At 42.6% G+C, this 26,923-nt stretch overlaps 1 protein-coding gene across 1 annotated transcript in view; it reads left to right on the top strand.

The window, feature by feature from the left end:
- LOC124595230 (DNA-directed RNA polymerase I subunit RPA2) overlaps window positions 1–26,923 on the top strand; it is a 237,958-nt gene that overhangs the window by 61,196 nt on the left and 149,839 nt on the right. Inside the window, exons 7-9 of the mRNA XM_047133886.1 lie at window positions 22,245–22,501; window positions 24,718–24,831; window positions 24,998–25,126. Coding sequence (XP_046989842.1) covers window positions 22,245–22,501; window positions 24,718–24,831; window positions 24,998–25,126 — 500 coding nt within the window. The remainder of the gene's footprint in view (window positions 1–22,244; window positions 22,502–24,717; window positions 24,832–24,997; window positions 25,127–26,923) is intronic.

Genomic DNA, 26,923 nt, shown 5'->3' with positions numbered 1-26,923 from the left:
GGGCAAGGGCGCCTTACTTGGTGCGTTGTGTCCATCATGAATTTAGATCTTTAGCCAACTTATTCGTCTTTGCATTGCAGTCCTGCTCGCTCTCCATCTCTTGGGCGAGGTTATATTCCTGGGTGCGATTTCCGCCTTGCACTCTGCAGTGTAACTTTCTGCGCTGACGATAACCGTGGACCACTTGCCACCTAATATCCAGCACGGTAGCCATTCCGTTGTGGTGGGGCTGCCATATACTGTGTTGGTTGTAGCCCCCTGACAACACAGCGATCACTGATGCCTGCGCCATTAACTCCCCACGTATGCCAAGGAGTAGATGCCTGTCTCCCTGGGGCATCTGGACTCCTGGCAATGGCCATCCTGCCAGGTGGCCCATGCTGTGGCTGGGTGGTGCCCGTGGGGAGGGCCCTTGTTCGGAGTAGGTGGCATCAGGGTGGATGACACGTAATGAAGCGTGGCACATCTTCTCTTGCTGGTGGCCAACCACCAGTAGTCTCTAAGTGTTCGAGGGCTCACTTTAATGCAAACGTGTATGATCCCAAATTGTTCCCCTCTCTGGCCACACCATGGAGGGAATGAAAGGCTATGAATGACAGCGAGACGTATTTTCCCCAGTATCTAGTCTGTACGAGAGCTGATGGGGTATCCTTTGTGTCGATGAAGCCTCAGTTCTTCGTGGAGCATTTACAGGACAAGTTCGGGGAGGTGGAGGGCTTGTCAAAAATGCGGTCCAGGTCAGTCTTGATAAAAACAGCATCCTCTGCCCAGTCTCGGGCATTACTCGCTTGTAAGAAGCTGGGGGATGTTTCTGTTACTATCACGCCCCATAAAAGCTTAAATATGGTCCAGGGCATTATCTTCCACAGGGACCTTCTTGTACTGTCCAATGACGAGCTGTGCCCCAACTTAGAGCGACAAGGTGTCCATTTCATCCGGCGCATCCACCGGCGTCCGAGGGATAACCAGGTTGCCAGTAGTTATAGCAGCAGGGCTTCTAATTATTGACTTTTGGGTTGTGAAGTTTAACCCTGCCTCGTGGATCAAAATGGGGCGAGTGAACTGATTTAGACTGATTTGATAATGAAATAGAGCAGACTATTAGTCCAAGATCAGAAGTATATATACAGGGTGACACATTACCGGAGAAGGTGAAGGTGATGGTCTACCGCTGTGATGTTAAGCCATATATCCCTCCCCCGACGCAGTGCTTAAAGTGTTGGAAGTTCGGCCATATGTCTTCCCGCTGTGCTCCCAGCCTTATATGTCGTGATTGTAGTCATCCATCCCATCCTGATACTTCATGTACCCTGCCTCCCATCTGTGTCAACTGCGGAGAGCACCATCCCCCTTGTTCGGCGGACTGTAATATTCTACAGAAGGAACGGAAAATAATGGAATACTGACTGGCCTACACTGAGGCTAAACGGAAATTTGAACGGCTTCATCCCGTGCGCATGTTGTCATCTTTTGCTGCCTCTGTCACTCCTGTTACAGCTCCATCCGTTGCACCACATTCAGTCAGCTCTCAGAGCCGAAGGACGACACCTGCCCCCTTGGTGGTGGGGGGCACTTCCCTCCCTGTTGCTCCCGCACCATCTACCTCGGGAGCAGCACCCCCTCAACCATCGGGGACACCAGTCCCCAGTTCTAAGCTGGAGAAGTGTAAGTCGTCTTTGGCTTCTTTCACTAGGAAGGTATTCCTTGGGTCACTCCCTTCCCAGGTGGCAAACCAGACACCTGCCAGGGACTAAAGAAGCCCCAGGTAGCTGGTCGTAGGGCTTCGCGGTCCTCTTCAGTCCCGTAGACTGAATCAAAGAAGCCCTCCCAGCAGGGGCAACCAAAGGAACAGCGTGAGAATTTGAAATCAAAGACCCCGAAGACCAAGGAAATTGCAGTGGCACCCACTCCACCCCTACCTACAAGCTTTGCATCTGAGGACGCAGTGGAGATTCTGGCGTCCGCTGAGGACCTAGATCTCGTCGGTCCCTCAGACATGATGGATGTCGCTCCTGTCGGTACTCAATCGGTGTCAGCAGGTGACCCAGCGGTGTAATCTGCCTCCTCGGTCCCTTCATGCCTTTCTCGGCCATGGTCAACGTCGTTCTCCAGTGGAACTGTAGCGGTGTTTTCCACCATCTTGCTGAGCTCCGACAACTTCTCAGCCTTCACCCTTTCCTCTGTATTGCTCTTCAGGAAACTAGGTTTCCAGCGATGCGAATCGCCGCCCTCCGTGGTTATTACAAGAACCAGGTAGCTTATGAGAGGGTATCTGGTGGCGTTTGCACCTATGTCCTTCACTGTCTTTACAGCGAGTCTGTCCCTCTACAAACACCTTTAGAGGCTGTTGCTGTACGGGTGTGGACGCCTCAGGCTGTAACTGTCTGCAGTCTGTATCTATGTCCCACGGCATATCCTGGCTGCGGTGATTGACCAATTGCCGCCACCTTTTTTGTTACTAGGTGACTTCAACGCCCATAACCCTCTGTGGGATGGATCAGTGGCAACAGGCCGAGGCCGCATCGTTGAGCAACTATTGTCACAGCTCGACCTTTCTTTCTTAAATACTGGTGCCTTCACACATTTCAGTGTGGCACATGGCACATACTTGGCCATTGACCTTTCGATCTGCAGCCCTAGCCTATTACCATCTGTCCAATGGAGTGTGCGTGATGACTTGTGTGGTAGTGACCACTTTCTGATCTTTCTGTCACTGCCACAGCATCACTCTTCTGGGCGCCCCGGCAGATGGGTTATGAATAAGGCTGACTGGGACTTATTCACCTCCATTGCCACTATTGAGCCTCTTACCAATGACGCCATTGATGTGGTGGTTCACTCGGTCGCCACCGGCATCATTACTGCCGCAGAATCTGCCATTCCCTGTTCTTCTGGGTCCCCTCGGCTGTGCCTTGGTGGTCACCCGAGATCGCCGAGGCGATTAAAGATCGCAGGTGGGCACTCCAGCATCACAGGCGGCATCCCTCATTGGAACACCTCATCGCCTTTAAACGGCTCCATGCGCGATCTCGCCGCCTCATTCGCCAACGCAAGCAGGAGTGCTGGGAAAGGTATGTCTCCACCATTGGCCTCCGTACCTCTCCATCGCAGGTTTGGGCCAAGATTATGCAACTCTATGGCTATCGGACCCGTGTCAGTGTACCTGCGCTTTCACTGAATGGAGCAGTCTGTACTGACTCCGACACAATTGCAAACCACTTAGTGGAACATTTTGCTCAGAGTTCCATTTCTGCGAATTACTCATTGGCCTTCCGCTCCCTGAAAGAGCGGTTGGAACATCAGAGCCTTTCATTTCACACCCGCCACCCTGAATCGTACAATGCTCCATTCAGTGAGTGGGAATTCCAAAGTGCCCTAGCCACTTGCCCTGATACGGCTCCCGGGCCAGATAACATCCACTGTCAGATGCTGAAACACCTCTCGGTGGACTGCCAACGGTGCCTCCTAGACCTTTTCAACTGCATCTGGGTTGAGGGTGAGTTCCCGTCGCAATGGCGGGAAAGCATTGTAATCCCAGTGTTGAAACCTGACAAGAACCCACTGGAGGTGGACAGCTGCCTCCCCATTAGCCTCACCAACGTTCTTTGCAAGTTGCTTGAACGCATGGTGAGTTGGAGGTTGAGTTGGCTACTTTAGTCTTGGGGCCTTCTGGCTCTGTCTCAGGGTGGGTTCCATAAGGGCCGCTCTGTCGCCGATAATCTGGTGTGCCTGGAGTCTGCCATCTGGCCAGCCTTTGCCCACCATCAGCATCTGGTTGCCATCTTTTTTGACATGCGGAAGGCATACGATACAACATGGCGACATCACATCCTCTCCACACTTCATGATTGGGGTCTTCGGGGTCCACTCCCGATTTTCATACAAAATTTTCTGTTGCTTCGTTCCTTCTGCGTGCAAGTTGCGGCCTCCCATAGTTCCTCCCGAGTTCAGGAGAATGGGGTACCGCAAGGATCTGTCTGAAGTGTCTGCCTCTTTTTAATTGCAATTAATGGGCTTGCTGCGGCAGTGAGAACGTCTGTCTCAGCTTCCTTGTATGCTAATGACTTCTGCCTATACTTTAGCTCCACTGTCATTGCAGCTGCTGAACAGCAGCTGCAGGGCGCTATCCGCAAGGCTATCTGCAAGGCGCAGTCTTGTGCTGTAGCGCATGGCTTCCAGTTTTTGGCTGCCAAGACCTGTGTTACGCATTTCTGCCGGTGACACACTGTTCACCCTGAGCCATGGCTTTATCTTGACGGCTAACCTCTTGCTGTGGTGGAGTCGCATCAGTTTTTGGGATTGGTTTTTGATACCCGGTTGACTTGGCTGCCTCATATTCGGCGTCTTAAACAAACTTGCTGGCAGCACCTTAATGCTCTTCGTTGCTTGAGACACACCAGCTGGGGTGCCGATCGGTCTACCCTTCTACGGCTGTACAGGGCGTTAATTCAGTCCTGTGTAGAATTATGGGAGCCTGGCTTACGGTTCGGCATCCCCTTCCGCATTGTAGTTGCTGGACCCCATCCTTCACAGTGGGATCTGACTCGCCACTGGAGCTTTCTGACAAGCCCTGTCAACAGCATACTTGTGGAGACAGGTGTCCTTCCTTTGCAGTTCCGGCACCAACGATTACTGGCTGCTTATGCTACACACATTTGTAGCTTGCCTGGGCATCCCTATTATCGTCTCCTGTTTTCTCAGTCAATCGTCCATCTTCTGGAACGGCGGCCCCGGTCAGGGAGTACGATTGCGGTTCGCATCAGAGCTCCTCTCTCTAGGCTTGAGGTTTTCCCTCTTCCACCTCTTTTTTGGGCCCCTCTGCGTAAACCCCCATGGTGTGTGCCCTGCCCATTCTTTCGGCTCGATTTGGCACAGGGCCCGAAGGACTCAGTCCGTCCTGAGGCCCTCCGCCGCCGCTTTCTTTCATCCTTGCCTCGTTTCAAGGCTCTGACGTTGTCTATACTGACGGTTCGATTGTTGCTGGTAGTGTCGGTTATGCTCTTACTCTAAGGGATCATTACGAACAACACTCATTGCTGGCTGGCTGGCTGCAGTGTTTTCACTGCTGAGCTGGTCGCCATCTCTCATGCACAATAGTATATCCGCTCCTGCTCAGGTGAGACCCTTGTTATCTGTAGTGACTCCCTGAGCAGTTTACGAGCTATCGACCAGTGTTTCCCTTGCTCTTGTATGGTGATAGCTATCCAGGAGTCCCTCCATACTCTTGCCTGTTGCAGCCGCTCTGTGGTCTTTGTGTGGACCCCAGGGCATGTAGGCATCCCGGGAAATGAACGTGTTGACATGCTGGTCAAACAGGCTGTCAGTGCACCAGCCTTGGAGATTGGCCTTTCGGAGAGTGACCTCAGGTCAGCTTTGTGGCAGAAGGTACTTCGCACCTGGGGTGAAGAATGGCACACCCTTCCTTCACCTAACAAACTTCGGGCCATCAAGGAGGCTACCGCTGTGTGGCACTCCTCCTTGCGGGTCTCTCGAAAGAACTTTGCCAGCTGCCACACCTGGATGACACACAGCTATTTATTGCGCCGTGAGGACCCACCTTTATGTCGCTGCGGGTCAGCTTTGATGGTGGTCCACATCTTGTTGGACTGCCAACTTTTAACTTCGTTCAGGCAGACGTTTGCGCTGCCTGATACGCTTCCTGCACTTTTATCGTATGACGTTGCGATGCCAGATTCAGTTTTGAGTTTTATTCGTGCAGGGGGTTTTTATCGCTTGATCTAAGTGTTTGTCCTTTTTTGTGTTGAGTCTGGCCTTTGGCGTACGATTTTAGACTGGGGTTTTTAGTGCATATCTTGGTGTTTGGCTTTTCCTTTTTTTTTTTTCTGTGGTCGGCCAACCACTGTCACACTCGGTTTGATTTTAATTTCTTTTTTCTGGTCTCTGTCTGTGTCTTTCTTGTCCTGTGTCATCTCTTGTCATCTCCATTGTTTGTTTTTATTCTTTGTAGATGTTTCAAGTTCGGGGGAAAAAGGGACCGATGGCCCTAGTAGTCTGGTCCCTTCAATCCCACAAACCAACCAACCAACCATATTGCGAGTAGGCACAATTGGTTCTTACTTTTTCCAGGGAAATCATAGAACTGTAACTGTGAATTCTGATCGTTACTTAACTATGCTGCAAGAGTTTTTCCAGCCAGTTTTCAATGCAATGCAATTACAGGATACACAGTTTCAACAAGACAGTGCCACTGCACACACAGCGGACATTACCATGAATTTTTTGAGGCTAACGTTTCCTGGAACTCATATCTCTCTGAAGGGGGTTCTCAACTGGCCCGCATGATCACCAGACTTGGCCCTATGCAGTTTTTTCTGTGAGGTTACCTGAAGTCAAAGGTGTATTGCAACCATCCCAACAACCTGGAAGACATACAGAGACATATTGAGTCTGAAATTGCAAGAATACCAGAAGACATGCTTGAAAGAGTGCATGTGAATTTCAGAAAACGACTGCGGCACTGTGTGGATAGTGAAGGTAGACATTTGCCGGATATACTGTTTAAACCATGTAATTAGAAGTTTCCATTATTGTCCAATATGAGAAAAATAAAAATGTAAGTTTCCAAGTGTTCATTATTTTTTTTTATTTCATTACCATATCAGCAATTTATCGTGCTCCACCCTGTATATATACTTCTGATCTCAGACTAACAGTCTGCTCTATTTCATTATCAAATCAGTCTAAATCAGTTCACTCACCCCATTTTGATCCACGAGGCAGGGTTAAACTTCACTACCCAAAAGTCAATAATTAGAAGCCCTGGTGCTATTTAACTACTGTCAGGAAAGTTTATTAAATCTGACTACAGGTCTGGAAAAGATTACTGCTAACAATTTGCTAGACCACTTTCAACTGGCTACTAGGAGTTGCCATTGATGATCACCATAACAACAAAGTAGCAACACAGTTTCAAGTCGGTGGGGAAAAGGTCAAAAGGTCACTCAGAAACAATGCACTGTAATATGCATGGCAACGATTGAAACGTATTGGCATGAATTAACCCTAACCAAGTAAGTCACTTCATTTAACACCACCTCCAACTACTATCTAATGGCTCCACACTCTGCTCTAAGGCCTGAGAAACTCCCCCTCCCACCACACCCACAACCCTTCGAAGGGTCTACAACTTGCCGCTTCGTCTCCATGAGGGCTGCTGACCGACTCCCCTTTTTTATGAGCTCCAAAACCACTCCAAGGAATTATTCAGCATAGAGACTTTTCAGCCAATCAGATTCAGGAGCAAAAGGTAGACCTTCTCATTACCCATACCCTTTTCCTGCATACAGCACTTCTGTAAGGTGCTGCTTCCTGGCAGGGCATTAAGAACCTTTTATGCAGTGGATGTTTAAATCATCAGCCCGCAAGAAATAAATTACTTTAATGCTCTGACCCCTATTCATTTATAGGGATTAGGGAAAACCAACCTATTACCTCGAGGCTGGAGAAAAACCCTTTCCCCAGTGTACACAAAAGCCACTGAAATAAGCAAACAGGTATGATCCAGAAATGGTATGTTATATTTGAGTGAAGGAAAATGAGATTAAAATGAAGGCCAAGTAATCCGACTGCCCTTAATTCCCTCTCAAGCGTTGCTAACAGAAGTAGAAAAGTGAAAATGCTAGAGGGAACTGTTTGGATGAATTCACTTGATTTAATTTAAATTTTATTTTTTAACAGGTCATGGAAGAAACACACACACACACACACACACACACACACACACACACAACTGCAATCTCAGGCAGCTGTAGCTGCACTTCCACAAGGTGAAAGAGTGGATGGTGGGGAGGGGCTCGTAGGATGAGATACATGATTGTGTGGCACCGGAAAGGTGCGGGAAATAACACGCGAAAATACGCAGTTGTCTGAGACTGCAGGTGTGTGTGTGTGTGTGTGTGTGTGTGTGTGTGTGTGTGTGTGTGTGTGTGTGTGTGGTCTATTTTTGACAAAGGCCTTACAGACCAAAAGCTTTACTTTTTGTTGTACCTATCTGTGACTCAGCATCTCCACTATTTGGCGAGTCTCGACTTTCCTTTTCATAATAAAGTATTGTTTCTGTGTGATAAATTTATGGATTACCGAATGTAGACAGGCTGTTTGCTTCGATTTCCTTAGCCAAAAGTGTTCTCAGAAAGCATCACATTATTTGGGTAACGTAACAGGCCAGTGAACACAAGCCAGTTAGACAGGCCATCATCATTAACTTTTGAGGAAAGGACGTAGTTGTAGGATGTACAGAATCCTCTTCTTCAGTTTGTTTATGAGAAATAATATGTACTGGCATTGGTAATACTTGTTTGAAATAACTGAAAGTAAACTGTCATTTGTCAAAATAGTTACCTTTTACAATTTGTAAACTACACATCAAAGTGCCATACTGGCTGTGCAAAGTGAAGTATTTATATGGAAAAGCGATGGTTTCTGACAGAGAAAACAAGAAACTGAAAACAGAAATTCGAAGCTATGCACCAGCAGGATCTACTTAGGTATGCTAGAAGATACAGAATGAATTGTCACTCTACAGCAATGTGTGTGCTGATATAAAACTACCTGGCACGTTAAAACTGTTTGCTGAACTAGGAGTCAAACTTGGGGCCTTTGCCTTCTGTGGGAAAGTGCTCTTGCTACTGAGCTACCCAGGGACGACTCATAACCTGTCCTCGCAGCTTTACTTATACCTCTTGTTTCATACCTTCAAAACTTCACAGAAGTCTCAATAATATCCTTTCTTCCAGGAGTGCTAGTTATAGAAATTACAAAGGAGATCTTCTGCAAAGTTTGGGAGATAGGAGGAGAGGTACTGGTGGAAGTAAAGCTATGAGGACAGATCATGAGTCATGCCCAGATAGCTCAGTTGATAGAGCAGTCACACGCAGAAGGCAAAGATGCTGGGTTTGAGTGATAGTTTGGCACCCGGTTTTAACCCGCCAGGAAGTTTCATGCAGGAAGATCTTTAGACTTTCATAAGTGAAAAGCAACAAATTTTCGAAACCTTGGTGACAGCAAACCCTATTCCTTTGTAGACCTGTACTACTGAAAAAGATAACCAGATAACTTAGTATTTGAAAGGCTGGCCAAGATCCATGTGTAGAGTCAGTCATCAGTTGTTCAAGAAAAAGACCTTCATCATGGAATACAAAGTTTTTCAGTAAACAAATTGCTTTCAAAATTAACAGACAAGAGTGAAGCGAATATAATATAAGTGAATACAGTAAAAGCTTTTGGCCAACAAGACCTTTGTCGAAAACACATACACACACACACACACACACACATACACACACACACACACACACACACACACACACACACACACACACACACAAAAACAAAAACTGCAGTGTGAGTTCCGCGTGCGCACGCACACGAGGTGTGTGTGTGTGTGTGTGTGTGTGTGTGTGTGTGTGTGTGTGTGTGTGTGTGTGTGTGTGTATTTTTGACAAAGGCCTTGTTGGCTGAAAGCTTATATTATGACAGTCTTTTTTTGTGCCTGTCTTGCAGGCGTAAGTTATGAGAGTATTATATTTTTAGTTTTTAAATTAACTGCGATCTCCCTTCGTGAAGAACTATCTTATGGAGTATTTTTCCGTCCTCCAAGGGAGATCGATCATGCAAGGTGGATGGTGAAAGTAATATATGTGTTGAAAATTTTATCTCCCACGATCAGCTTGCATTACAACCACAAGAAGACACAGCAGTTTGTTCAATTTGTATTTTCCTTGCCCATATGTATATCAAAACATGATTCTGTGTTCCTTGTGAAGCCAAAGCTCCGTATTCTGAATTTCGTTATGCTTTCTAAACTTCATATATGTATCAGGTCATTGATAGTATATCCTGCACGTGGCTTTACAGAAACTGAAAATTCATTTATGGTTTATGCCCATCATTCTGTTGCTTTAATATTCTGAACAAAAAATGAAAACTGTAGTTATAATGAATCATGAAGCAGAACCAACAAATGAAAATACAAAAGGATTCAAGTGGGAATCAGTCAAAATCTGAAAAATTATGAATATTAGCAATGAACAGGTTATTTGTATTAAAATAAGAACATCTTTAAACAGATTTGATTTGAGTGACACAATCCTTAAGACAGATCTTCACAGTGAAATGAAAATCGGTGCCGCGGTATTAATAATTAAGTTGAAAGTAATACAGCTTTTGGTTAAGAAGCTATTCCTGAAGACTGGTTTTTTGGGATAAGAAATAAATAAGAAACCAAAATAGAGGGTAGCATAAAGGATCAACCATACTTGAAAAAATACAGGCCTCTATAATTGTCATAGTTTATTTTTGGGAAATTGCAAAATATCACAATCCCTATGTAAGGTTTTTACATGACAGTTTCTTCTTCTTTTCCTTCAGCATTTGCCCTGCGTGCCTGCGGGTTTCGCTACATGGGTCCGTTGTCTCCATTTCGCTCTATCACGGGCTGCATCTGGGTGGACGTTAATGCACGCAGGTCTTTATGAATCATATCAGCCCAACGTTGCTTAGGTTGTCTTTTGTATCTTCCGCCAATGACTTCAGGTGTGTAACCATCCTTGGCAATAGTCATCACCAGCCTGTAAAACATGCCCAAACCGTCAAAGACAACTCTCAGGCATCTTGTCATGGATCGGTGCAACACCAAACTGTTTCCTAATGCTGTAATTGGAAATGTGATCTAACATCGTAAGGCCTGCTGTCCACCTTAGCATCTTCGTTTCCATTACACTTAGGCGGCATTCTGTCTCAACTGTCTCCAGCACTCTCAACCATACAAGGCAACTGATTGATGACAGTGTGATAGATTTTTGATTTTAAATTATCTTTCATCCTGTGGTCATAAGTGACTTTGGTTGTTCACCATTATCCAGGCTGCCTGAGTTCTGGTGTTAACCTCTTTGGTGAATTGGTGGTCAACAGTGATCATGGAAACAAGGTAGTTAAACTTACTCACATGAGTCAGATCTTCACCTTTAATTGTGATGGTTCCCATTTCATGTCTGTCTGATGTCACATAATCGGTTTTCTTCAAGTTAAAGTACCAACTGGTCACTCCATTTTTGAGTTTGGCACTGCAGATCAAGCTTGTTTTCTGCTGCTGCTTCACATCTTCAGCATAAAGTAGCGTCCATGGTAATGGCCGGTGCAGTTCAGTTGTCACTGTGTCCATTACGAGAACGAACAGAAGTGATGATAATGCGGAACCTTGATGGATGCCGACTGTGATGGGGAAGTCCTTGGATAGTCCTGGGGTTGTACGGACATAACTTCTTGGTTGTGCATTGTCATTTTACAAGACAATATTTTAAAGTGTATGGCTGTTGATAAAGTTTATTGAATTGAAAAGTATGTACCAGCCAATGTCCCCTGGCTGTAATGGACCAACAGAGATATACAAAGCTTGTCCAATGCAAAGAAAACGTATTCTTGATTAAAAACGTGTTCTCTGTCAAGTATAAACAGGCTGCAGAACATGCTATGTCTCCACAACCAAACAGCGCTCTATTTCTGTATTATTTTGGATGTGGCAATTTGGGCTTGTCATTCACTTCTATAATGTTTTTTCTTGAGACTGCCATACATTTATTATAATAATTAATCACCCTTAACAAAATACACTTTATCCTCTTGTCCCATTTTCTTGTACTGTTGTCACAGACATGGTGATGTGTTGAAAGTGTGTGTGTGTGTGTGTGTGTGTGTGTGTGTGTGTGTGTGTGTGTGTGTGTGTCAATGTAATTGTTAGATATTCTCTGAATAGAGATTAAATATTAAAATACGTTTACAGCAGGCTTAAAAAAAGTATTATAAATATCCAACAATATTATGAAAAGGATAGATTGGTACTCAATGTATAGCAGAGACGTTGAGTAGCAGACAGGCACAACAAATCTTTCAGCCGAAACACCATCTTTTACAGTAAAAAACACCCAGACATTCACGCAAGCACAATTTACACACAAAATACCGTTGTCTGTAGACAGTGAGGCCAGTCTGCATACAGCAGCTGTGCCCGATGGGACAGCATTCTGTGGCTGGTAGGGATAAAGAGGTGACTGGGGTAGGGAGAGGAAAGGGTAGCAAGGTAGGGGTGGGAGAAGGGGTAGTGCTGCTTTTGTGAGCAGGGATAAAGAGGTGACTGGTGTAGAGAGAGGGAGGGGTAGCAAGGTAAGGGTGGGAGAAGGGATAGTGCTGCTTGTGGGAGTATGCAGGGATGTGATAGGGCAGGGTAGGGCTGCTTGGTGCACTCAGAATGTTTGTGGGGGGTGGGGAGGAGGGACTGTAAAGGAGAGAAGTAAGGGGGAAAAAGATTAGTGGGTGCATTCATGGAATAGAAAGATGTATAGTACTGGAGTGGGATCAGGGAAAGAGGATAGGTAGGTTAGGGGCAGGGAGTAGCGAAGGTTGAGGCTGTAGGGGCTGGGGAACATAGGGTATATGTATAGAGTTCCCACCTGCACAGTGCAGGAAAGCTGGTACTGATAGAAAGGATCAAGGTGGTGCAGGCTATAAAGGAGTCACTGAAGTGAAGCACATTATATTGGACGGCATGTTCAGCAACTGCCCACAGTTTGTTGGAGGCCATTCATGCGGACAGGCAGTTTGTTGATAGTCATGCCCACGTAGAAAGCAGAACAGTCATTGCAACTTAGTTTGTAGATCATGTGACTGCTTTCACAGGTAGCCTTGCCTTTGATGGGATAGGTCAGGCCTGTGGATGAACTGGAGTAGGTGGTGGTGGTACAGGTCTTGCATTGAGGTCTACTGCAGGGTTATGAGACAAGGGATTTGGTGCAGGGATGGAGAAGGAATGGACAAGGAATGGACAAGGATATTACTTTCATTCATTGGCTGATGGAATACCACAGTGGAAGGGGTAGGAAGGTTTATGGCTAGAATATTCCCCATTTCAGGGCACAACGAGAGGTAGTCAAAACCCTGGTGCAGAAAGTGATTCAGCTGCTACAGTCCTGGGTGTTACTGAGTTATGAAAGGGGTTCGCGTTTATTGGAGGACAGTGGGTATGTGAGAAATGGTAGGTGACTGAAAAGACAAGGCACGGCAGATCTATTTCTGTACAAGGTTGGCTGGGTAATAGCACTCTGTGAAGGCCTTAATGAGATCCTTCGTATATTTATAGGGGGACTGCTCCTCGCAACATACGTGATTGCTATGAGTGGCTAGGCTATATGAGAGGGACTTCTTTTTTTGGAACAGATGGAAGCACTAGAAGTGGAGGTTCTTCGGATGGTCGGCAGGTTTTATATGGATGGTAGTACTGTTGTAGCCACCTCTGAAGTGGTCAACATCGAGGAAGGTGGCATGGTGGGTTGAGGGAAATCTGGTGAAGTGAATGGGGGAGAAGGTGTTGAAGCTCTGGAGGAGTGTGTCTAGTGTGGCCTCGCCCTCAATCCAGATCACTAATGTGTCGTCAATAAATCTGAATCAGGTGAGGCATTTGGGATTCGTGGTACTTAATGAGGCTTTTCTAGGTGACCCATGGATGGGTCATGGTGAGGTGCAGGTGCCCATTGATACCACAGATATGTTTTTTGGTGATGCCTTCAAAGGAGAAGTAATTGTGGGTGAGAATATAGTTGCTCAGGGTGATCAGGAAGGAGGTTGTGGGTTTGGAGTCAGTCGGGTGTTGGGAAAAGTAGTTTTCAATAGTGGTAAGGCCATAGGCATTGTGGATATTAGAATAGGGTAGGGGGAGTGGCCATCAATAGTGACAAGCAGGGTGCTGTGTAGTAAAGGAACAGGAACTATGGAGAGTCGATGGAGGAAAGAATTGATGTCTTTTACATAGGAGGGTAGATTATGGGTGTTGGTCTATGAGAGCAGAGATTCTCTCACAGTGGGACGGCATGGGACAGATCTCACGGATTCGGCCCAAACTGTGAGTGTAGAAGCAAGTATATGACCTTTTGAAGTTTATAAAATATTTTGCCTGAGCAGGCTGTAGGAAAAGAGAATGCACTCTTTTATTGCATTGTGAGCAATGTTTGAATAAAGATTGCACAGCTTGTGGCATGGTGCAATCAGTAATTGTATGAAGTGATAATTCGGCGGCTTGAGTTCATTCCCTACTGCTACCTGATTTTTTTAAATTTTTTTTATTCATTGTATTTTGTTCCTTGAAATGTTAAACTATCAGTTATAAAATTTGAATATAGTTTAACAGTTCAGTTTACATATATAAACTTAATATATGCAGTTTACAATTAGTTGTGTTTACTTTAATTTGAACAACGAATAAATTTTACGGGGATTCATTTCTGAAGATTTCTGTTTTCGACTGTTCTCTGAGATATTGCAAAGGTCACTTCAGTTGTGAACATCATTTTGCCTAGTGTCAGATATTATTTTTCATAAAACATAGTATACTGGGAAAGGGAAACCGAGCAAGAATTTTCTACCAGAGAAGTGGCTGGTGAAAACATTGTAATTAAAACTTTTGATGAAGATTAAAAAAAAAATATTGACCAGTGTTCTTTGTTACACTTATTCAATTTATAAAGAAAATATTGCTGATAATTTCATAGTAAATGGTGAAGATTTAATGTTATACTCCGAACCTGTGAACAAAATCTTTATGAAGAGGTATGTTGATTTTTTTAAATTCTCTCTTTCTCTCTGTGTCCACGTACAGTTCTATACAGACCTATTTTATTTGTAACAGGTGCCTTCTTCAAGTACAGACGCAAATGATGATGGTTATGATCAAGATGAATATTCTTCTTGTATGATATTGGAGTTTTGCAAAAAAATTGTAATGAGAGGATGAGTCCATCTTCTTGCGAATACACAAATTATTGTTTTGTTTTATTACCCAAACCTCAGTTGTGACCGAGCGAGGTGGCGCAGTGGTTAGACACTGGACTCGCATTCGGGAGGACAACAGTTCAATCCCGTGTCCAGCCATCCTGATTTAGGTTTTCTGTGATTTCCCTAAATCACTCCAGGCAAATGCCGGGATGGTTCCTCTGAAAGGGCACAGCCGAATTACTTCCCCATCCTTCCCTAATCCGATGAGACCGATGACCACCTCGCTATCTGGTCTCCTTCTCCGAAACCAACCAACCAACTTCAGTTGTGGCTTCCTCAGTGGTTTTTAAACTTATTTTCCTTCTATTTTACATTTTGTGTGTTCTGGTCTAAATTAGGATACCATGTCATCATTGTAGTATTTTCTTGGTCCTTAGCTGTGACAAGTTTGTTTTATGTATCGAATGATTTTTTCCTGTTTTCTTTTGTCATTTATGAAAATTAATTTTTTAACTATATTCACTATTCAAATTAAAATAATCATAGCTAATTGTAAATTGTATGTGTTAATTTTATGGATATAACTTGAACTGTTAAACAGTATTTAAATTTTATAATTGAAAACTTAACATTATGAGGAATAAAATACAGTGAATAATTCAACGAACGGGTAGCAGTGAGATTTGAACTTGAGACACCAAATTATCACACCATATGCTTATCGACTGCGTCACGTCACTAACTGCACAGTTATTATTCAAACATTGCTCACATTGTAATAAAAAAACTTTCAAGAGCATGTTCTCTTTTCCTACAGCCCACTCAAACTAAATATTTTAGGTTAAATTCAAAATGCTATATATTTGCTTTTACTCTCACAGTTTGACTTCAACGGTGACACAATAACCCTCCATGATGGGGTTTCTTGGGTGATTGGGATAATGGACTTTTAGAAGGTAGGAGTGCAGGGAATGGTAGGGACGAGGAGAGAGTTAGACTCTGGGGAGATGTTCTAGACTGGGCTTTAAAGATTTGAGGAGAGACTGTTGATCCGGTTGGATCTCTGGAATGGGGTCACTGTGCCAGAGTTTGTAGGTGGATGAATCTGACAGGTAGCACAGTCCCTTCGCTGATTATTCCCTGTGGTTCAAAACCGCGGAGGTGGAGCTTTTGTCAGCAGGTAGGATCGTAAGATTGGGATTACTTTTTTGGTGGTCGATTACAGTTCTCCAGTCCAGTCACAGGTGCAGCTTCTTTCATTAAGGGCAGGGCAGGGCTGCATGTGAAAGTAGTCATGTGGTCCACAAACTAAGCTGCAAACAATGTGTTGCTTTCTACCTGGCCATGACAACCAACAAGCTGTCTGCCCTCATGAATGTTGGCCAAGATACAGCTGGACCACACAGTTCCTGAACAACACAACATGCTTCACTTTAATAACTGCCTTACAGCCTGTGCTGTCTGGATCCTTCTTACTAACACCAGCTTTTCTGAACTGTGCAAGCGGGAACCCTCCCTGCACAATTTCTTGTGACCCCTATGGTTTTAACTGTCTCCAGTCCCTGTTCATCTACCCATCCCCTTCCCTGCTCCCAATCCAGTACTACACAGCTTTCTTATTCCATCAATGCATCCACTAGCCTCTCTCTGTTTTCCCCTCCTCCACTCCCCCCCCCCCCCCCCCCCCCCCCCCCCGCCTCCCTTTCCCCCAAACCTCCCTACTGCAACTAGCAGCCCCACCCTGTCCTCACTGAGACACTCCACACTCTCATATGCGGCAGCACTACACCTTTCCCCACCCCTACCCTACTATCCCTTTTCCTCCCCACCACAGCCTCCACTTTGTCCCACCACACAAAGATTGCTTTCCTATCCGGCACAGTTGCTGCACTCAGTCCAGTCCCATGTGCTTGTGAGAAAGTGTATGTTTTCTACCTTAGAAGAAGGCAGTTTGGTCGAAAACTCAAATGTGTAGGAGTGTGCTTGTTTGCAACTCAGCGTCTCCTTTATATGGTGATTAGCAAACTATCCTCTTCATTATATTGTCATTATTCCATCTTGGATTTCTCATTGTTTGATTGTACATATACATATACAGACATCCATAAATACATGTATACATCTATATATACACATCTATAACATATATAAAAATACTTTTGCAAACTTTGGACATGGTTTCCTTACATCAAAATGAGGAAAATACATCATACAAACAAATGTCCAGCAGTCCTTCATTTTTGTGTTATTAATGAAAGTTGATGTTCAATATCTTTCCAGGTACAATCCAACAACTTCACTCATCTATGCACTCGTCTGATTCATTGTATCCTAGACGGCATTGTGTTGCCAGGGAGACTTGTCAACGTTCGTCATTTGTCTGTCTTCATTGTGTCTGTTGTGTGCATATACTATAAGTAGTGAGTTAACTGAAACTGCTCCATTCAAATATGGCAGGATATTCATTTCATAAGCAGGTAGACACATTGTTATGTATTGCTGTGCAAATGGTAATGGACACAAGGCTGTGCAGATGTATCAGATTCGTTTCCAGCCTAAAGACAGCTGAGTTGTCCAACTTTTGATGCTGTGTGTCATCTTGATACTGAGATAGGATCTGTAGCACCACAGACCAGGAGGAGCATGTTCAGGGAGCTATTGAAGAAGAGCCAGGTAACAGCACAAGACAAGGACCCTGGCATGTGGTACATCCCAAAGCTGAAAACTGAGCATCCTTCACAAGCCAGTTATGTATCTGTATCATTTTGGTGTGCAGGGCCTTATGCCTGTCGATCACCTAACACAGGAGAACTTTTGCCAGTGGTTTGTTGCACAAACTGCCAGTCCATTGTCTCTACGGTTTTGTTTACAAATGAGGCAACACTTGGAAGGGTTGGAATAACAAACTCCCACAACAAATACGTATGGGCTGATCACAATCCTCATTCTACAATACAGGCTAGACATTAGCATCAGTTGAATAAACGCCCTCCATTACATACAAATAAGAAGAAATATGTGGTCCACACATAGTGGAACTTTAGCACATGTCAATATCAGTATTCAAGATGCACTGCCTGGTATCTATTAGTACCATGACAAATGGCTTGGTAGATGAGGCCCAGTACCATGGCCTCAGTATACTCTCCTGACCTCAGTCCTTTGAATTATTCCAGAATGAGATTTTCACTCTGCAGCGGAGTGTGTGCTGATGTGAAACTTCCTGACGGATTAAAACTGTGTGCCGGACCGAGACTCGAACTTGGGACCTTTGCCTTTCGCGGGCAAGTGCGCAACCATCGAGCTACCGAAGCATGACTCACGCCCCGTCCTCATAGCTGTGAGGACAGGGCGTGAGTCGTGCTTGGGTAGCTCAGTGGTAGAGCACTTGCCCGCGAAAGGCAAAGGTCCCGAGTTCGAGTCTCGGTCTGGCACACAGTTTTAATCTGTCAGAAAGTTTCACTTTGAATTACTATTTCTGGGGGCACCTCAAACAGTTAGTTTATGCATCAGACCACGTGGGTGCAGGAACTCTTCATTGACATGTCATGGAAGCCTATGAACCATTTGAAACCATCAGGGATTATTAGAAAGGGTGCAACGGTCCATTATTTGGTGAGTGCGTCCATGTTTAACAACCAAGAGGAGGACATTTTGAGTGCTTATTATGAGTTTGTGTTGATGAGCTCCAGTCACCTAAATTGTAAACTTTCACCAATAACTTGAAAATGAAGTATTTTCAGACTTGTGCTTGTATGAACATTTTTCCTTGTTTTGGTTTAAGGAACCTGTCACCAAAGTTTGTAAAAGTATTTTTGCAACAACCTGTATACATACATATTTACATATGAATATAATAGAGGGAAACATTCCGCGGGAAAAATATATTCAAAAATAAAGATGATGTGACTTACAATACGAAAGCGCTGGCAGGTCGATAGAAACACAAACAAACACATACATACACACAAAATTCTAGCTTTCGCAACCAATGGCTGCTTCGTCAGGAAAGAGGGAAGGAGAGGGAAAGACGAAAGGATGTGGGTTTTAAGGGAGAGGGTACGGAGTCATCTTTGTTTTTAAATATACATATTTACATAGATACATTTACACACACACACACACACACACACACACACACACACACACACACAAATCAAAATCAACAGGCATTGTTTTGGTACATAATAATCATCACTCTCAAGGGTTGTTGATGTAGTGGCAATGCTGTGAGTCCTCAGTTATATTTGCAAACTCATGTACTCACTCTCCTTTTTGCACTGGGGGAATTCACTTGCATCCGACAAAACTCAAGCGACAAGTTTGCAGTTATAAATGGGCAGTGGTGAGTGTATATGAGGCTGCTGGTTTGGAGGCGACATCATAGGACCTGCTGGTGGGTTTAGAGTGAATATGTGGTGTTCATTTTTGATGCCTAAGATGTATCCACGGCCGGACGAATTGTCTGGCACAATGATAATTTTGTTTAGGGGCCAGTGCATAGAGTTATGATTAAACTTAAGAGAATAATGTGAGATAACTGAATAACATAACTTTGATATAACTTACTGCAACCTGCATAACAATGCCAAAGGCATCGTACTGCTGTGGCCATTACAGGTGGTATGGTAGCTCGCAGCTCTCATAATTGCTGTGAGATGTCACTCCAAATGTCAATTAAGTATGGAAAAGATAACATTCTTGCCTCTTGAGAACTTGACGACTTCAGTGGCAGTCTGGTGCAAGCATAAAAATTCCTTCAGTAGTTACTGACATTAGCCTCCACATACAGGCAGTAAAAGGCAGTGGGGGACTTCAGTTTATAATACGAATGGAAGAAGAATATATATATTCTTGTATAGATTCTGGTAACAATAATTTTGTGTGCCTCAGTGGCCTGCTGCAAGTCACTTTGGTGACTAGCCAATTATCCAAGTAGGGAAAGGGAACATACTGTTTAATGTGCAATCCGAACCACATTTTGTTTCCAGTGAATCTCCATAAGAAATGAAAGCAACAGTAAACAGTTAAAAATCATTGGTCCACCCAGGATTCGATCCTGCCACCTTTGGGTTTCCGGATTGCACTTTCATCGCTAGACCAACAGGTATGAGAGGAATTGTGGTCAAGCTTCGCTGTTCTGTAGAGTTGTTGCAGCTGTACTGCTAGATGGCAATGTCATTTCTTCCACAGCAGCAGGGAGTTTAATTCAACATAGTTTAGACCATTTCCATAAAGTATTTATAAATTGTGTACGTAAATATTCTTGTGAATTGGTCTATTTAATAGAAACTGGGATAAAAATTCCTACAGTAATTCTTGAGATTAGTCTGAACATACAGATAGGAAAAGCAGCATAGGACTTCACTTGTATAGACAAATAGAGTATGTTCAATAATAGTACTTTTGTTACAAAGATACACATTAATGGTAATAAAACATAGCATTCAACCATAACTGCCACAATTCTTTTGTGCACAATGTTTTATCACTGAAGTTGGCAGCAAGTAGACACAAAAACACCTCTGGTCTCATTTCTTAATGCAGGTAATGAATTGTTACTTTAAACTGTGTTGTACATTACAGTCAGTCATGATAAGGAAGTTTTTTTTTTTTTTTGTCATCAGTCTACTGACTGGTTTGATGCGGCCCGCCACGAATTCCTTTCCTGTGCTAACCTCTTCATCTCAGAGTAGCACTTGCAACCTATGTACTCCAATCTCTGTCTTCCTCTACAGTTTTTGCCCTCTACAGCTCCCTCTAGTACCATGGAAGTCATTCCCTCATGTCTTAGCAGATGTCCTATCATCCTGTCCCTTCTCCTTATCAGTGTTTTCCACATATTCCTTTCCTCTCCGATTCTGCATAGAACCTCCTCATTCCTTACCTTATCAGTCCACCTAATTTTCAACATTCGTCTATAGCACCACATCTCAAATGCTTCGATTCTCTTCTGTTCCGGTTTTCCCACAGTCCATGTTTCACTGCCATACAATGCTGTACTCCAGACGTACATCCTCAGAAATTTCTTCCTCAAATTAAGGCCGATATTTGATATTAGTAGACTTCTCTTGGCCAGAAATGCCTTTTTTGCCATAGCGAGTCTGCTTTTGATGTCCTCCTTGCTCCGTCCGTCATTGTTTATTTTACTGCCTAGGTAGCAGAATTCCTTAACTTCATTGACTTCGTGACCGTCAATCCTGATGTTAAGTTTCTCGCTGTTCTCATTTCTACTACTTCTCATTACCTTCGACTTTCTCCGATTTACTCTCAAACCATACTGCGTACTCATTAGACTGTTCATTCCGTTCAGCAGATCATTTAATTCTTCTTCACTTTCACTCAGGATAGCAATGTCATCTGCGAATCGTATCATTGATATCCTTTCACTTTGTATTTTAATTCCACTCCTGAACCTTTCTTTTATTTCCATCATTGCTTCCTCGATGTACAGATTGAAGAGTAGGGGGGAAAGGCTACAGCATTGTCTTACACCCTTCTTAATACGAGCACTTCGTTCCTGATCGTCCACTCTTATTATTCCCTCTTGGTTGTTGTACATATTGTATATGACCTGTCTCTCCCTATAGCTTACCCCTACTTTTTTCAGAATCTCGAACAGCTTGCACCATTTTATATTGTCGAATGCTTTTTCCAGGTCGACAAATCCTATGAAAGTGTCTTGATTTTTCTTTAGCCTTGCTTCCATTATTAGCCGTAACGTCAGAATTGCCTCTCTTTTCCCTTGAGTGTGTAATTTCAACATTAACTAGATATCAGTTGTTACCAACATCTTCAGAATTAAGATGTTTTTTTTGCTATTTTCTTTGAAGTTTCATAAAAACTGTCAGTTTCTCATTATTTTTCTAAAAAATCAGAGATTTTACTTTATTTCATTAAAAACTGACAATTTCATCTCGTTTGCATATTATTGTTTAAAAAAATTGTGAGATCTGTTATGCTACATGTGTAATTTGATTAATATGTGATTGTTTTGTTTTTGTTTTATTGTTTTGCTGTAACTCACCATTGAGCTTGTGCTCAGTCTCTTAAGACCTTGACAGAACATTGAAACTGTCTTTCTTATGCCTGATATTGGCTTTTTAACTGTTGTTTTAAATCCTCATTTTACACTGTTTTACCACTTTTGCATCTATAATACCACACTGTGGTCATCAGTGAACATCCGTATTCCATGATATTTACTTCCTATGAAGTGAAAATTCATACATTCTGCTGAAGAGTAACAGCTGCCAATGTATTTGTAATGTGAGTACTGTATGAGTAGTACACAATATGCACAAAATGAGACAGTGAATGTGTAGTCTATAAATGAATTATTTCAGTGTAATGTATATTTGGGGTAGCATCTTTACTTAACCTGTTTGTAATGTAGGTGTGGTACTAGTTTTCTCTCTGTGAGTGAAGTATGTGATATTTAAGAGTGTGTTGTTTTGTTACAGAAAATACATAGCTATCCATGTATCTTCTTTTGTGGACAAATTTAACATCCTGGTACTGATGACTCAGAAGCTGTTTTCTGCTGTGGCAGACAGATGTTGTATTGAAGGTGGTGACAGTTTGATGACACAGGAATTGTTGCTGGGTGGACATTTATATCTTCAGGTACTCAAAGATCGTTTCCAAAGCTGGTTGTCAGGACTTAAGATGAACATCCTCAAAAAAGCGGAATCAACACCTGGATTTATGTTGAAATTGCGTGAGTCATGTGTATTATAGTTCTTCTTTTAGATGTTTACGTATGTAACACTTAAATGACATATTAAACTACATCTCTCACCAGCACAATGTGCTTTATGAGACTAGTAACTAAGGAGTTGCTTCTTGCTGGATAAATATTTTATTCTTACACAGAAAGTCCCTAGAGATACAAGGGTGTGCTGAAAAGTAATGTCTCCAAATTTTTTATGTGAAAACTGTTAAAGCATTTTAATTAACAAACTTTATTAACATTCTACATCTTTATTCTCTACGTATTTATTTCTCAAACAATGGAAAATCCAGGGTGGAATGTAACAATATCAGGAAAAGTATATTTGCCACTCATCTTATAGTGGAGATGTTAAGTCGCAGATAGGCGCAACAAAAAGACTGTCACAACGTAGTTTTTTGGCGAACAAGGCATCACACACACACACACACACACACGCACACACACAAATATCTGGCAGCTGAAGCCACACTCTGTCTTTTTATTGTGCCTGTCTGTGACTCAGCATCTCCACTATAAAGTGAGTTGCAACTATCCTTTGCATAATATTTATTTCTCAACACAGTCACTATGGTGACAGACATTTCTCCCAATGTTAGACCAGTTTGTTAACATTGTCATGGTAGAATGCTTGACTGTGTTGATGGAACGACAATCTCACCTCTGCACTGCTTCATCAATATGAAAGTGAAGTCCTTGAGTGTTTTCTTTAAGTTTTGGAAACAAATGAAAATTGGATGGTGGCAAGTTGGGGCTGTTAAGTGGATGATCGATGACAGTGAACCCAAGGTCGTCAGATTGTTGCAAATATCGTAGCACTCGTGTGGTCTGGCATTATCGTGCTGAAGGAAAGGGTGCTCTGTGTGTGAATGAACTCTTTGAATTTGTGCTATTCAGTTTTCTGTGGGTCTCTAATGCAGTGGCATAGTTAAGTTACACACTGCCATGTCACATGCTACAATTCAGAGCCCTCTATTTGCAGGATTTGCAACTTATGTCAGCAGTGTGGGCAAGTTGATCAAGTAATATGCACAACATGTAATACCCCAGCTGATATTGAGAACTGAATAAAAAATTCGTTGGCTTTATTTTTAAGCATGTCCTCATATTATACTTTTTGGCTTGGGTTGGATTCAGCTGAAACTCCTATATTGTAAATATCACAGAAGATCATATGGGATATCACTTAAAATGTGAGACTGAATTGAGGATTTCTTGGTAGGGAGGACACATCAAGATAAATAGTCATCAACAGATGTAAAAGTAATGTCAAGCCTACCCCATCAAACTGTGTTCAAGACCCTTGCTGTTCCTATTGTATATTAATGAGGTCACAGACAATATTTTTTTGCAGATAATGCAGTTACATGTAATGCTGTACCGTCTGAAAAGTGGTGCACAAATGTTCAGTCAGATTGTAGCAAGATTTCAAATTGATACAAAGATTGGGAACGTGCTTTAAATATTCAGAAATGTAGAATTGTGCACTTAAAAACGAAAAACATGTTGTTCTATGACTAAAGTATCAACGAGTCACAGTTGACACACATGTGGATGGAACAGTTTGTAGGGATGTAACATGAAATGCTGACATAGATCCAGGTGTAGCTAAATTAGGTGGCAGACTTTGGTTCGTTGGTAGGCCTCTAGAAAAATGCAATCAGTCAGCAAAGGAGACTCCTTACTAAACATTCACACAACCCATCCTAGAATATTGCTAAAACTTATGGGATCTGTACCAAAGAGATCTAAAAGGGAATGTTGACTGTATACAAAGAAAGGCACCATGAGTAGTCACAGGTTTGTTAGACTCGTGGGAGCGTTACTGAGAAAATCTGAACTGTCACACACTTTGAAGATAGAGGCAATCTTTCCCTTGAGAGCCTACTTACAGTGTTTCAAAAACCACCTGTAAGTGAGGAATTTAGTAATATACTACAACCACCTATGTATCGCCCCCACAAGGATCTCGAAGACAAGATTAGTCTAATTACAGTGCATATTGAAGCATTTTAACAATCATTCCTCGTGTGCTTCATACACTAATGGAGTGGGAAGAGCTCTAATAACTGGTACAATGGGCTGTGCCCTCTACAGTAAACTTCACAATGGTTTGTGGAGTATAGGTGCAAATGTAGTTGTTAATGAAAGTGAAATCATATTTAAAAGCCAAAAACTTACTGGTATTATTAAATCTTTTTCAGCCGAACTGCAGCTTGCAATTAAAAAAACAGGAAAACTTGAATCATCCTTAACATCATTTATTTCCACTGGGAACTTGCGAACCCAGTCTGGTCTTGGTTTAATGCAAGACAAAGGTAAGGCCTGTTAATGTAAAAGAAATTGTAAAATTATTTATATCTTTTGATTTTATTACAGTTGTAATTATTCTGTCCATTAGTGAGTGATAACTTCATTGCCTTCTACAAAAGAATTTATTTCTCTCTGTTATCTCTAATTTCTGTTTGGTGCAACTTTTTTTAGGGCTTACCATAATGGCAGAAAACATAAACCGTATGCGCTATATGTCTCATTTTCGTGCAGTGCATAGAGGATCTTTCTTTCAAGAAATGAGAACAACTGAAGTCAGGCAATTGCTACCAGATGCATGGGGTATGCTTCTTTTATCATGTTTAGTTATGCATTAATAGCGTTAATACTGTAAATTTTTTCTAGTTGTGCAGCCTTGACAGTAATTTAGTATTCACTTTTTCCTTTCACATAATTTTTGTATATGTTTTGTTGTAGACAGAATGTTAATTCAGAATATAATTGAGGATTTGCGGTGTTCTTGTTCATGGGACTGTGCATGTTACCCCATTTGATGGAGGAGGGATTGATACACTGCTCATTGCTTGCACTCCTGTGTTTTTCCATTTTAGTGGTTATTGTTTGTTCACAAACAGTACAAATTTTTTAAGTTATTGGTAGGCACTCATGAATAGTACATAGTTAAACATTGCTGTCAAGTGGAAAAACCAAATATATGTTATAAAGAACTTGTGACATATTTTATAATGTATTATAAAAAATTGTTGTGCTTGTACTTACACATATATAGCAGATTTCATGATTATCCTGTAAGATTTTAATCAATGTAAATAATGGACCAAGAATGTGGTAAAGGAGACAAATCATTGAATATTAGAGATGTTCAGTCACCGTCAGGCACAAAAAAAGAATGAAAACTTGCTAGCCTTTGTACAAATCCTGTAAGAAGCTTAAGTACCAGTACAATATAGCATGCACAGGTGTGTGTGTGTGTGTGTGTGTGTGTGTGTGTGTGTGTGTACTTCAGCTTGTTGAAAGAATCATCCAAAAGTTATAGCAGTCTGTGTGAAACAAGGTGACCGTTAGAATGCTTTCTGTGCAGGAAAAGACAGAGATTACTTTGTGACATCTCTCTCTCTTACTTTGTCCCTTGCATTACACTCCAGCTGTTGCCTGTCCTGTGAGACATGTCCAGAAAGTAAGTACTGTTTTGGAAAACAATTCAGAGAAGCATTTTTTCAAACCAAATTTATTTTTACCCAAAAAGGGGTATCTTAACCTATCTTTATAAATCATTGTTCAGACATTTGTGATAGTGAGAAACCAACTTTGCTGTGCCCTCTTCATAAAAAGATGCCGCCAGTGAAGACTACCACTGCTGCACACCATTTTTCATCACTGTCAAAGCTCCTTCCTCCAAATTTCAAGCAGAAAGTTCAAGAACAAGCGGTAGTCGGAAGGTGTGAGATAGGGGCTGTATGTGGGGAGGGGTGATCAAACTGCTCCCAACCGAATTGCTGAATAAGGGTTTGAGTGAATCCAGCAGAATGGGGACTTGCATTGTCATGAAGAGCACAATGACTTACTGACCATTCCACACTGCACAGCCCCAATCTTGCACCTTCTAACTACCAAATGTTCTTGATCTTGAAGCATGATTTTGGAGGAAGGCACTTTGACAGCGATGATGTCTGAAAAACCAGTTTTCAGCAGGGCTGTCTTCACTGGTGGCATCTTTCTATGATGAGGGCATAGAAAAATTGGTTTCCTGCTGTAACAAATGTTGAAAAATGGTGGAACTATGTAGAAAAATAGTTTAAGAACTGATCTTTCTTGTAAAAATAAAATTGTAAAAATAATTTTTTCCAAAACGATACTTTCCACACATGCCTTGTAGTGACAAATGACAATGCTTTTGTGAGCATTGCTTCTGGTTTTGACTCTCCCTTGTAGAATTCATATTCTTGGAAAACTATTGTTGCCACTTCTTAATATTACAGGAGAGAGTGGAGGGGGGGGGGCTAATGCTTGCTGCATTCATGGTGTTTTTGATAAGGTCACACGTGCTCCTTGCGTCCTTCTAAATGGTGAGCACCTCAGGAGGCTTAGCATTCGTTTGCTGTGCACAGGCTTCACAAC

This window comes from Schistocerca americana, chromosome 2 (assembly GCF_021461395.2).
Source record: "Schistocerca americana isolate TAMUIC-IGC-003095 chromosome 2, iqSchAmer2.1, whole genome shotgun sequence".
Classification (NCBI taxonomy): domain Eukaryota; kingdom Metazoa; phylum Arthropoda; class Insecta; order Orthoptera; family Acrididae; genus Schistocerca; species Schistocerca americana.
Note: the sequence above shows the minus strand (reverse complement) of the source record. Positions and strands in the feature narration are given on the sequence as shown.